This window comes from Vombatus ursinus, unplaced genomic scaffold, assembly GCF_900497805.2.
Source record: "Vombatus ursinus unplaced genomic scaffold, bare-nosed wombat genome assembly UNPS02014775.1, whole genome shotgun sequence".
In the NCBI taxonomy this organism is placed as follows: Eukaryota; Metazoa; Chordata; class Mammalia; order Diprotodontia; family Vombatidae; genus Vombatus; species Vombatus ursinus.
Genome location: NW_020954553.1, coordinates 6,771,073 through 6,784,304, shown reverse-complemented (window position 1 = coordinate 6,784,304; position 13,232 = coordinate 6,771,073). Strand labels below are relative to the sequence as shown.

Genomic DNA, 13,232 nt, shown 5'->3' with positions numbered 1-13,232 from the left:
GACAAAAGGGAAAAAAGATATCTGAAGAGATCCCCCGTGTCTTTTTCCCCTTGTATACTCAGCTGCTCCCCACCTGGAGAATTGTACACAGCTGTTTCAGGAGTCTAGCAGTTAGAATTGTAAAGCCTTTCCATCAAAGAAAGTTAAACTGTCAATTTCCTGACTAAGGTAGCCCAATGGCCATCATAACCTATTCCTGTTTTAACCTGAAAAGAATGGCCCTGATGCAAACAGGTTCCCATAGCACCACTACTGCCATCCAGCATGTGGTCACTAGGAACTTTGCTTGGTCATAGATTTATTGACCCCGGGCTCTCTGGGGGACAGAGGTTTCTTGTCCCCAAGGCACAAGTGGTTCCTGAAAGTGATGGAGAGATGGCATTTTACTGAACTAAGAAGGGCAAAGAGAGCACTGACAGCCTGGAGACCAATGGTGGCTCTAAGCCCCACTCTCACTCTTCACAATCTCCAGATACTTGGGCACCTGCAGGAATGTGAAGTTTGGGCCTCCCTGTGCTGTCCAGCAGCATATGCCCAGGGGTCAACCCTTCACAAACACTGCCTCAACAGTAACAACAGAAAAGCATTATCAACCCATGTCCTAAACTTCCAAGCTAATCCAGATACTTTTGTTCAAGCTTATAGTAAAATATTTTAAAAAGTGCAGTTGTGCCAAAATCTAAGAAAGTCAATAATCTTTTTCCTATTATACCTCTAGTGTTTTCATTTTCCCTTCATTCTCCCAGAAAAGTAGATGGAATTTGGCTTTTGGTTCACTCGAATCTGGATGTTTCACCATCTCAATCTCTCATTCCTAATGATCCTGGCTTCCCAAGGTGATGTAGAGGTCAGGAAGGAAAACAAAGTATGTCACCCAGATGTTTAGATTTATAAATTCATAGGTTAGATCTGGAAGGGACCTTAGATATCATCTATTCCAACCCTCTCCTTTTACAAAATGGGAAATTAAGACCTATATAGAAGGGACTTGTCCAAAGTCACAGCAAGTAAGCTAGGAACAGGCCACTAGCCAAGAGAGGAGTCTTAATTCTCCTCCACTCAGCCTCGGTAGTACTTTGGAAAAAGTTAAAAGTACTACATAAACATAAGGAGATTACATAATGATTATTATTTCCTTCAAATAAGGGCAGCTATTTCAATCCTGCTCTGGAAACAGCCCCAAGTTCAAGTCTGTGAATACTGAACATAGAGACATTGGCCACAATGGGAACGGTACAGTGGCTAAGGAGGTGCACCTATGAAGTTGCTGCAACTCAAATTATAAGTTATGTCAGCAGAGAAGTGAGGAAGCAAGACACTAAGCTTGTTGCCCCTGAACAAGCCAGAAAGCTTACAGCACAGGCTCGTAGTGGCCTTTCTGGCCTCAACTAAATTTTCAGTCCATCTGACCTTTTGTGAGCCCAAGAGGGTGCACTGGAGATGAAAGAGGCCACATAAACCCGTAATTCAGTTTTCTAGCATCTCAGTCTCAGTAATGGCAGCGCACCCTGGGCATTTCTTACCTTTTGTGCCAGGGGGCTGCAGGTTGTCTCCTGTCAGGGAGCACCAGCCCACAGGAAAGATGTCCCTGGAGTCATAGCGACACCAGTAGTCGAAGGCACCCCGCCACCCATCAAATGTGACAAGGACCTCAGAGCCTCGGACTTCCCCAATGGTGGCTGGACAGATGAAATGTGGGTTCTTCCTATCCACAGCTTCAAGTTTCATTCCCAACTTAAAGAAGTTGTGAGAGGGAGATGGTGGTTCCTAAATGAGGAAGGTAAATACACAGAAACAGAAAGGGAAATAACAGGTGTGTAAGTCAAGCAACTTGTAATCTACCTCACCTAGTGGTTCCCAGGCAATTGTCATATGAGATTTACAATGCGCATTAAGTCTAAAATGGCAACATTAGCAGCCTAACTCATCCCATGTCAGGAGTAGCTGCAGGTTCCACTGTTTACCTGGCAGTAATCTGGCACAGGCATTCTTCACAGGGGGAGCCAGCTGGCCAGTTCCAGTTGGGCAATTCCTCTCTTCTCCTTTCCTTGGGGTGTCATGCCCTTACCTGAGAGTACTCTGCCCAAAGGAAGGTAAATTTGATGGCTGAAGCCTACCTGGGTATCTTGGGGTTTACTGGCTAGATTTCTCTCTTAGACCAGACCTGATACCTAATTCACTGTAGCTCTCATTGATTGGCCAATAATAGGTCCCTGCCCAAGAATCACTTAATGGTTATTTTTTGGGCCATGGCTCAGAGTAAATGTAAATAGTAATTGTTTCTCTTTTGATCAGAAACAATCCTGAGGGTCTCCCCTTCCCAGTTCGATTTGAATTTTCTTTTTTTAGTTAAAGGGGCCATCCTTTGGCTCACTTCTTAAACAGCCCTAATCACTGAATGGGTGTTGTCTCAGTCAAAGTGAGAACTCTGAAAGATAGCTTAAAAATGCCAAAGTCTCACACTTCATCCTGGGCCATCTCCAGTTGTCCTGATCTATATCTGGCCACTGGACCCAGATGGCTCTGGAGGAGAAAGAGAGGCTAGTGACTTTGCACAGCCCTCTCTCACTGTAATCCAACTGACTAATCCAATTGATCATCTTCCTGATGTCATGTTCCTCTTCAAGAACAAAGGACAAACCACAACCACATACAACATGGCAATAACATCTTGCATATATATGTCTCTTAAGAGTTTCCAAATTGTTTTCAGAGCTACTATTTCATTTGGTTGTCCCAACAGCATTGTGAGGTAGATAGGGCACAGGATTTAATAATCATTTTGCAGATGAGGAAACTAAAATCCAATGGAGTAAAGTGATTTCCTCAACGTTAAAGTATAAGTGAGCACAGAGTGCCTGCATCATCTTCCTCCACATACTACCATGATCACTCTTCTAAATAAAAAGCTTTAGTGATTCACTACTGCCTTCCAAATAAAGAACACATTTCTTTGACTCAGGCATCTGAAGAACAATATGGTTCTAACCTACTTGTCCAGCTTTATTTGATACTACGGCCCTCCATGTACACTATGTTTCAGTCAAAGTGGACTATCCTCTGTTTCCTGGTTCTGGTGTTACCTTCTCTAGTGCCCTTGCCTTTGTTCCTCTTCCCCGTTACTTGCTCCCCATCTACCTGTCTCTCACTCACCTGGAAGAGATTCTCCTGCTCTTTTCCTGGCTTCAAGGCCACCCCTTCACTTTAACTCTCTCAACCTGCAGATGAGATGGCTCTCTCCTTCCTCAAGCTGCTCAGGATATTTTGTGCTTGAATCTCTCCTTCGTAAGTAACTCAGTCTCCCTTGGGTACCACAGTGCTTTGTGGAAGCTCTCACATTGTAAGTAAGCACTTATTTGTTAAATTAAATTAAGTTCAGAAATCCTAACTAGTAAAGTGTTCTTCCCATTAGAAGTCTGGTACTACCATTATGAAAAAAGTTGCCACTAGTCCAGGAAGTATCGTGAGGCTGTATGCATATTGTACAGGATACACGCATCAGATCTTGAGAGTCTGAGGGCACTGCAAGCACCCACTCAACGATAGCCAAAGGCCAGGTTCTCTGAAAGTCACCATACCTTGTGGAAAATCCGGACAGGAGCCATCTCTGCTCCATTTAGTGTCTTCAAGAGGAACATGGGCCAGGAGGAAGCATTCAGTCGAAATCCTGAAGCAACAGAATAGGAAAAGGATAAGAAGCATGTCAGAGTGTGATGTTATCATATCTTCTCAAGTGAGTCTTATTAGTCATGACAAGTCTCATGATATTTCCAAGCCATTCTATTTTCAAGCTAATGAATCTATCCACCCAGTTGCTACTCCATTTTATCATTCCCATCCAAATCTTGGAACTTTCCCCCCACAAAATCCCAAAGAGAGGTTGTATAGGGATAGCAAGTAGTGCCAAACTAGACAGCACCCTGAAAAAAATAATATTCCAAACATTTAGGCTGATTCCAAATGTCTGCGAAAACCAATGTATCTACCCCAACATGAATTTCTCTTTGATTTACCTTAGTACAAATGACATAAGCCTGTCTCTGTAAGGACTTTTTCTTGTGTTCCATGTTTGTTCAGGAAACTCAGAATCAAATAATAATAAAAGATCTGAAGGGGACCTTTGTTCAGTCCACTCCTTTTACCAGTGAGGAAGCTGGGGCCCAGAGAGGTTATATGATTTGCCCATGATCGTAGAATGGCAGAATTTGATTGAATCATTGTGGTAAGGTGATTTTCTTTTTATTGCAGTTCTTCTAAACAGAACTCTCTGCTCCCTCCCTCATTCCTGGCACTTTCTAAGAGTTTCCCAGATCTTCTCCTTATCCTTATCAACGTCAGTAGATTAATTGCACCAAAGGTGCTGAGGACTAGAGACAAGTACAAATAGAACTTCAGGAAGGGAACAGCTTTAAGAACAGGCACTTTGAACTAAAGTTAGTAATAAATATAATTAAATCAAGGTGGGGGGTGGAGATGGAGAAAAATCAAGGAGGGAAAGGTATAGCACCTTTCTGCTTGTCTTAAATCCCAAATCATGCTTCTTGATCTCCAGAGAGATTTCCTGGTATCTATAACCTACTTTTTCCTCTCCCTCAGGGCTTGGGGCTAGGGCTTCCTGCTCCTTTGTCCATGACTCATTCACCTGAGTTTTCTTTATCTCACATCTATTGCAGAATGGAAAATAGCCTCCCAACTTTTCCTTCTCCCATCTCATCCCTAAGTAAATAGATATCCCCCATTTCTGGTTTTCTACTGCTAGTAATTACAGAGATGGGGATAAAAATAACAAACATGAGAAAGTTATAGATATAAGAAAACTTTAGAAGCCTCTGATGTTAGTCAACACTAACAAATATGCAAATGTACATGGAGCCAGGCCTGCTTTTTCATAGTTCCTTTCTTACTCTTTCACTGACTCATCTTGGTTCGCCTTAGGAGTCAACCCAGCCCAAACCCTCTGGGTCTCTTTCACTCTTGGGACTAGTATCCTTGGACTTCATTGATTGTCTTTGATTAGAGAGAAGAAAAGAGTCTAGATTTTTTCTGCATTTCTCTCTCCCATATTGGGACTATGACTGTTAAAGAGTGGCCACCTGGGCCCACAAAGTCTCAAATATGCTTAGTTCTAACTCAAAAGAGGTATCAGTGTTTGGTCAGGCAATTCAGAATCAAAGAACACCTGGATTTCCTCAGTAGAAAGTGATGGGAGAATTGCTACCCTGGGCATCATCCTGACAATAAGGAGAAACTGGCTGATAAAAGCAGAAGTGGCAGAAAACTTGGGTGACAATGACTGTGCTGTTTTGGAGTCCATGAGAACCAAGCAAGGAAACACCGGGCATACTCAGATGTCATAATCTAGATTTTAGGAGATCAGATTTCAAAAAGATCAGAAACAAAAGTAAGTCATCTCAAGCCATTTTCTTTCAAGTGAGAGAAGGGTTCCTAAAATAAGGGTTTTCTGTTGTTACAGCCAAATTTCCCTAAATTGGAGATAATCAACCCAACCTTTAAAGCTGCCCTCTTTCTGTTTTTGCCACCCTTTTACAGCAGAGTATCTATGAAAAAGGCCAAGGTGACAATATTCCTTTTCTGTCACTGATCCTACTGAGTCCAAGCCATGGCTCTCTGTGCTTAGCCAATTTCTCAAAATGATTTCTTTTTTTTTTTTTAAACAATGACAGCAGTGACTGTATAGACACTCCTATCCATGACCATAAATAATCCTTTTGGAATTTAGGCCTGTACTATATATAAGAACCTGATGGGAAGATCCAGGCTTTTGTGGTCCCATTGCTTTCAGATAAAGGAAACACCAAGTGCCCTCACAGCTCTCCCAAAGTGGCACTGTATCCCTGCTATATTTCCATGTTTCCAAGGACATTCCTGGAAGTAAGAGTTGCTGCGGTGGGAGTCAGTGATGACTAGAACACAGCCTAATTCACTGAAACAGAATTACAAGGGCACAACTAGTATTCTTCTGCCACCAGGACCTTCATGAACGTTACAATAATTTGGAGATAAGTCAAATGGCTGTTCCTTAAATTTTGTCTATCAAAGGAGACTTCATATGGTACATACAATCTACTTGAAATAAATTTTGAAAACTATATGTATGTGGGATGAGGGGAGGAGACTTTCATCTATGTCTATTTTCAAGAATCAGATAGATGAAGATTTAAGAATAGAAAGAGGTTGCCACCAACACCAGCCACAAGCAACATCCTAGAAAGTATACCACAGAGAAGTAGGAGAGGGAAAAGGCTATGAAAAAGATGAGGATTCTTCAGTCTTCAAAGGAGGGAATGTGATCTGATTCTATAAAATCAAGAATGGCATATAGAAGATGAATGAGGTTCAAATTCCAACATACTAAGATAAGAGAACCTCCTTTGAAACATGAACAAGGTAAACTTAAGATAAATAAGAAGATATCCTACTTGACATAATGGATAATAACATTTGTAGAACCTATTACCCTCAGAGTTAGGAAGAACAGAGAATAAATGCATTCAGAAAAAGTTAAACAACTTCATGAATAAGACCCATAATATTACTAAGAGAAGAGGAAATAATCCTAATTTTCAAGATTGATTTCAGAGAAGACAACTAGGCCCTTCCATGGAACATCTCTTGGGTCTACTGTTGGCAAGACAGTTCTGGACTGCAGGGGCAAGGTACCTGACCTGGTATGACAATCTTTATATTCCAGCATTATAGATGAGTTTAGACATCCAGGTTCTAGGTGAAAGGCTCTTAACTTCTGGTATATGAACTTGTTTTTAAAAAATATTCTAACATGTATCAATATAATCAATTGCCTTTTTAATTCTATATATTTATTTCACACAGAATTTGAACACAGGTCTTCCTGACTTCAAGTCTAGTACTTTATTTGCTGTGCCACCTAGATACCCTGAAGGGGTCCATGACACAAAAAGGTTAAGAACCGCTCTAGACCATGAACTTTTTAACCTAACTTCAGAACTAATAGTAGGCAATAGGAAGACAGGGTACCAGATGCAAACTACATGATGTGTTCGATCAAATTAGCAGATTCCACCTCCTACCTTGCTCTTGTTTCTTAGAGAGTGTAGAAGCCATATATTGGCATGAGAAACTGAGTCAAGTCAGAGCAATCACCTCTCTCTGACCATTAAACAAGAATCTCTGGTGAAAGGATGACCATTTTAAAAAAGGCTGATTAAACAATACTAGATCTGCATGTGAGAGTCACAGGGCTCTCCTCAAATCTTATCATGCCCTATCAGAAACTTAGAGAGAAAAAGCTTTTCGCCTGACTTCTTTCCACCATTTAACCTGCCACCTTTAAAGAACTTCCAGGTACTCTGCAATCATGGATAGTGACCTAGTGCCGTCAAATGGTAGGTTAGGGCTGTCATTTTACCATCCCTAGTGACCTCAAGTGGTAGGTATTAGAATAGCATTTGCACAAGGGAACCCAAGAGATGTTCCATGGAAGGGCCTAGTTATCTTCTCTGAAATCAATCTTGAAAATTAGGATGTTTTCCTGTTTTCCACCACCCTTGTTATAGCAATTCTCAATCAAATGTCTTTGAAAGTATGACATACTATTACTGCTTGATTTTGTAACACTCCTATGTGTGCACGCTCGAGACAGAGACAGAGACAGAGAGAGAGACAGACAGAGAGAGAGAGAGAAGAGAAGGAGAGAGTTTGGCAAAATAGATGCTCAACTGGGTTATTATTAATATAAACTGTGGTACATAGATATACAGCTAGGTCCCAGTTAGCGCAAATTACAAATGCTGTGAATTGATTTAATTATTCAAATTTGCACTATTTGACATTGTAATTACATGTAAAATATGTTTCAGTTCAATGGAAGTATGTAGTTTGAGTCCAAATAATGGGATCAATTCATAGGATTTGTTGTTCACATTAATCAAGACCTAGATGTAATGGAATATATTACTGTATAATAAAAAATGATGACTATAAAGAAATCAGAGAAGCACAGTCTTATATAAACAGATACAAGATGAAGTAAGCAGAACCAGGAAAATAATATACAATGACTAAAACTATGTAATTAGAACAAAAAAAAAGAAACTAAATGTATAAATAATATGACCAAGTACAGACTCTCAGAAGTGTTGAAAAAACATACCTCCCTCCCTTATTTGCATAAGTGGGAGACTATGGGTACAAAATATTGTACATACTATAGGCTAGGGTTCATATGCTGGTCAGTTTTTACTAAACTGATTAATTTCCTCTCTCTCAGAGGCAGCTAGTTAGAACTATGGAAAGAGCCTTGGGCCTGGAATGAGAGAGACCTGAGTTCAGATCTGACCTTAGACACTTAACTAGCTATGTGATGCTAGGCAAGTCACTTAACTTCTATCTGCCTCTTTTCCTCACTGTAAAATGAGAATAACAATAGTATCTACCTCCCAGAGTTACTTTAAGAATCAAATAAGATACTATTTGTAAAGCACAGCATCTGGCACAAAGTAGACACTTAATAGATGCTTATTTCCTTCCTTCTTTTTTTATTCTTTATTAGAAGAGATGTTCACTGGAAAGGAGAGATGGAAAGGATATATTCAGAAATTAAAAGGACATAAAAATAAGATATCAGTAAAATATTTTTTAAAAATAAAGTAAGTTGAGATTAACTTTATTACAAGATTTTGTGAAAGAATTTCACAAGCAATCCTAACAATAATTAGATATCTTGGGGTATCACAAAACCAGGGCTAGGAAATAAAAGGACAAAACATCAAAAGCAATTAGGTCCTGCTCACGTATCACAGAGGGTCAACTACCCAGTGTTCCCACTTCTATTGGACTTTTTATTTTTGGAGACTGGGTCTCCCTATCTCATCCAAGTTAGAAGTACAGCAGCCATCCATGGGCCTGATCCCATTACTAATCAGCCTGGGAGCTTTGAACTGCTCCAATTCCAGTCCAGGCCTCTTCACCCCTCCTCAGGGAGCCTGGTGGCCCTTTGCTCTTGTGGGTTCACCATATCTGTGTCAGACTTAGTGCAAACACCCAATTGGCTTTAGCTCACTCCTGAGCTTAAGCAATACACAAGCCTCAGCCTCCCCAGTAGAAGGGATCACAAGCCTGTGCCACCAGCCCTTTCTTACTGAAGGGTCCCTGGGAGCTTTCAGGTCTCCTGGGATAAATGATAGGAATGTCACAAAAGAGCTCAAATTAATTTACTGAATGCCTACTATGTGCTGGAAGCCTTTCATTCAGGACAGTGGATGGTTTACTGACAGCCTCGTCAGAGACTTTTCCTCTACTAGAACGAGTATGCACTAATTCAATAGGCAGACCAACATACAAGGTAGGAGAGAATGAAGAAAAAGTCACTAGTTCAGAAATATAAACAAATCAACAAGAAGCTGCATCACACCTGCCTACAGGCTGAAAAGGACGGGGTTCTCCTTAGAAAGAGAAAGTCTTAAGTCCCATGTACACCCCATAGGTTTCTAGGGAGATACAAGTAATAAGACTCTCCAGGAAGATCATATCCTTTTACAGGGGGCAGCTCCAAAGGAGCGAGGGCCCTTCCTGTTACATTAGCCCCAGAATAAGAAGTGTGTGTTTGTTTGACCTTCAATTATACTCAAAGGAAAGATGCAACAACAGGAGACACTGCGCTTTGCTGTCCTAGCACCTTCAGTACTTCTAGTAGCCAGATAACCTGCCCACAAGAGGCTGGGACCTGGTCACTCACCAAGGGGAGGCTGAAGCATCCCTCCATTCTTCTCACAGTTACCAATGGGCTGGATTTCAGCCGAGTCAACTAGCCTCCAGAAGTCATTCTTATTGTCACTGCCATCCAGGCGTAGTCGGAGTCGTGCACCCGTCAGCCCAACCACTGTTGCAATGCAGGTGGAGGTGGTGTTCCTTGGATCCTGAGCTTCCAACTTCATGCTGATCTTGAACTCGTTGCTTGGGGGAGTGTAAGACTGAGGAGAACAAATCAAGGGGATAATGCAGATTGACACTGTAAAGTATTCACCTTAGGAAATGCTTAAAGTCTGAGACCCTGAAATCACCTAGTCTGACACTTGAGTTGATCATATGTAGCACTGAGAAGAAGTAGCCTTGAGTTCCCACTCTATTTTATATAATTATCCAGGTGGAATTTCCTGGGAAAGGGATAATGGTAGATGAGATGAGGGAAGGTATTCCTGTCTCCCAAAGCATCAAATATTGCCTTTTATCAGGAAACAAAGAAGAGTCAAGGTGGACTGATGGTTTCTCACCTGGCTTAGCAAACCCAAATATATCTGTCTGTTATACCCACACAACCCACCCCACACATTCTTATAATACTTTCTGGAACCAGCACATTAATCTCCAACACTATTCCTAATCTCCTCTGGAGATTCAGTCTGCTATCTGCCCAATTATAGATTAATTTTCAGAGGCTGTTAGGTTTTTCTATCTGAAATCAACTTAAATATTGATCTGTTCTTTGATCTTTTAAATAAAAATTTCTGGCCTCAATAAAATAAACTTATGTTAAAGCTCAGTGATGGCAATGGGAGAGAAAAGACAGGTTCCACATAGAGGAAAGGGCTTTTACTCCTCCACTGAGCAGCATTCCACCATCACCCGTCCTATCAACTCTTATCCCCTCCCCAGGACATGGCCAGCCTCATCTGCATAACTGATGTAACACTGATGTTACTGTGGGGGATGTTAAGTGTCAATGGTTCTGATGACCTCTTCAAAGAGACCCCATGGCCTGCCAACCCTTTGGTGTCAACTTTTTAACTCAAGACTGAGAGTGAAGAGGATGATATATAAAGGGGAATTGATGTTCTTCCTTTACTAGCCACGTCTAAGATTGTAGAATGTGGTCCCATTCATCCCAATTAAAGGGAAAAGATAGAATTAGTGCCTCTGCCTAATGACAAAGGTAACTATCTCTGGGAGTCTACAGAGGATAGTGGGGCCATCCCTTGGGACAGGACTGATGTCTGAGTGACTGTGGGGAATGTCTACTGCTGTGACTCAGGTAATCATTGCCCCTTTCAACGTATTTTCCTACCAAGATCAGTTTGTCTTCTGGTCTTCTTCTGAGGCGACAAAGTCCTACCCTCTGTTTACCTAAGTATCATAAGCAAAACCCTTTCCCCTACCCAATGATCACACTGTGCAATCGATTACCTGCTTGAAGCAATGGGCAGGCGCTGGGATGGAACATGTTTCTTTTAGGTATTTGTCCCAGGTGAAATGACCTGCAGAGGAAACAGAAATTTCTAGCATATTTAACTCTTTTAAAAATAATCCTCAAGTTCTTATCGGGGATCTAGTATGCTCCTGCATACTCACACTAGTCAAATGCTTCCAGAGAGAGCTGGAAGTGATTTAGACTTAACATTCAACCTTCTTCACAGAGGCTGCTTTTATTTCCAGTCACAGGAACCATATTACCATGGTTAGACAATATCCAGCCAAAGAATTGGAAAATGAAACTTCTGCACCCAAAGCAGGATGGACCTCGGCAGCCAAAGGGCACCATTCTAAGGCAGTGGCTTTATTGGTGCAGTCTGGGAATCACCAGAGTATTCCAACTAGTCCCCAAATGTAAGGACCAGATGCACTAGTGTTTAGACAAAGTTCTCAGCCAGCATAGTTTGGATAAAAGAGAAGAGATAAGACCGATCCATTCTGAGTGACTCAACTATTGTAAACGCATTGATTGTGGTCACTAAGCATTCAACAGCGCCTGCACTAATGGCAATGCCACTACCAACTTAGATGAGAACTGTGTCAATAAGATGGCACAATGGCAAGTCTGGACTGAAGCAAAAGAGGTTTTATGAAGGCACAGGATGGAAGGACCCAAGGGAAGGGGAGTGGTAGCTTAGAAAGTCTGGAGGAAGTACAACAAACATGATGCTCTCTTTGGCCTCAGTCTCTGAACTTTTCCTTTCCCTGTCAGAATCCCATAGCACTTGGAGCTCTACAACTCTGATGCCTAAAATGACAAGGACTGAAAACTATACAGTGAATTAGGTATAAAATGCGAGCCTCAGGGGAGTTTGTCTGGGTGTCTTTGACCTTGATGAAGTTGTTCATGGCCCCAAGTTTAAGATCAATCCTAGATGTAACCTGAAGTGTTAGTGATGACACTGGAGTCCAAGGACAATTAGAGATAAAATCAGACAAAAACAAATTTCTTCCTCACTGGAATAGGAGAATTCACTAAGTTCTTTACTTCCAAGGTCAAGCCATCTCCAAATACCCACTGAGAGGTAACTCCCAGATGAATGAGGAAATTTCCAGAGGAGGCAGAAGTAGGTTTGGGGTATCCTCACAAGTATCTCTTGAAGTATCTTTTGTAGGTGATTGGCACATAGGCCCCCTTTGGGTCAAGCAAAAGCACTAGATGCTAGGAATAAAAATGAGTCACTGAATGATGCAATCTAAATCATTCCAAAGATGGTGCCAAGACTTTACACACTATTGACTTTATAGCTTTGCCTTTAACACTGGTCCCTTTCCCACTATTTTCAACCAAGCCAAATGGATCTGGACAGCAATCACACAGTAAATCCTGAACCATTTCATGAACTGGTCACCAATTAATCATCTGTACTAGACAGTTAGCCCACAGGGTAAATGAGGTGGATATGTCCTCAAGACAAGGATTTAAAGAGCTGATCGGATTTGAGACAGAGGCAGTTCCCAGCTGAGGGGGCCCTGTGGTAAGGACTGAATACATTTTATCACTATCTGCTGTCACTGAAAGGCAGGCAGAAACAATTAAAAAAATATGATTTTCCCCCCAAAGAGACTAAGCCTTACAAATGAGGGATTTGGTGGAGAGTGTGTCTGTGAACTGACCAGACCGTGATTTTGGAGGGCTGGCTAGCTCAGACTCGGGTAATTGCTTGTATTAGCTTGTGTGCTGATGAATAGCACCCAAGAGACTCTGGTTTTCAAGTAATTATGGAAGCAGCAGGGGTGCCACAATAATTAGAGTCAGTTACAGTTTGCTACTCCACACCTCAATGGCTTCAATCAATTGCCACGTGATGACAGTGATGGTCCAGAAATCTCAGACCTTCCAACTCCTTGGGGTTTTCCACTACCATCTGAGAGGAAAACATACTGCTTCCTTCTCAAAACCATCCCAGACATTGTGTAGGTTAGAAAAACTGCATCATACCCTCATTTTTATTTTTCTTAAACAATCTAATAATAATTCCCAA

The 13,232-nt window shown here is 41.5% G+C and overlaps 1 protein-coding gene across 7 annotated transcripts in view; it reads right to left on the bottom strand.

Moving 5' to 3' along the window:
* SCMH1 (Scm polycomb group protein homolog 1) overlaps nt 1-13,232 on the bottom strand; it is a 167,546-nt gene that overhangs the window by 77,786 nt on the left and 76,528 nt on the right. For all 7 annotated transcript variants that reach the window (XR_003569305.1, XM_027864558.1, XM_027864557.1 and 4 more), the window contains 4 exons: nt 11,182-11,252; nt 9,737-9,971; nt 3,579-3,667; nt 1,524-1,767 (listed from right to left, as the gene is read on the bottom strand). Coding sequence is in view for 6 of the 7 variants with exons in the window: in XM_027864558.1 (XP_027720359.1) it covers nt 1,524-1,767; nt 3,579-3,667; nt 9,737-9,971; nt 11,182-11,252 (639 nt within the window). In the remaining variant the exon portion in view is untranslated. The remainder of the gene's footprint in view (nt 1-1,523; nt 1,768-3,578; nt 3,668-9,736; nt 9,972-11,181; nt 11,253-13,232) is intronic.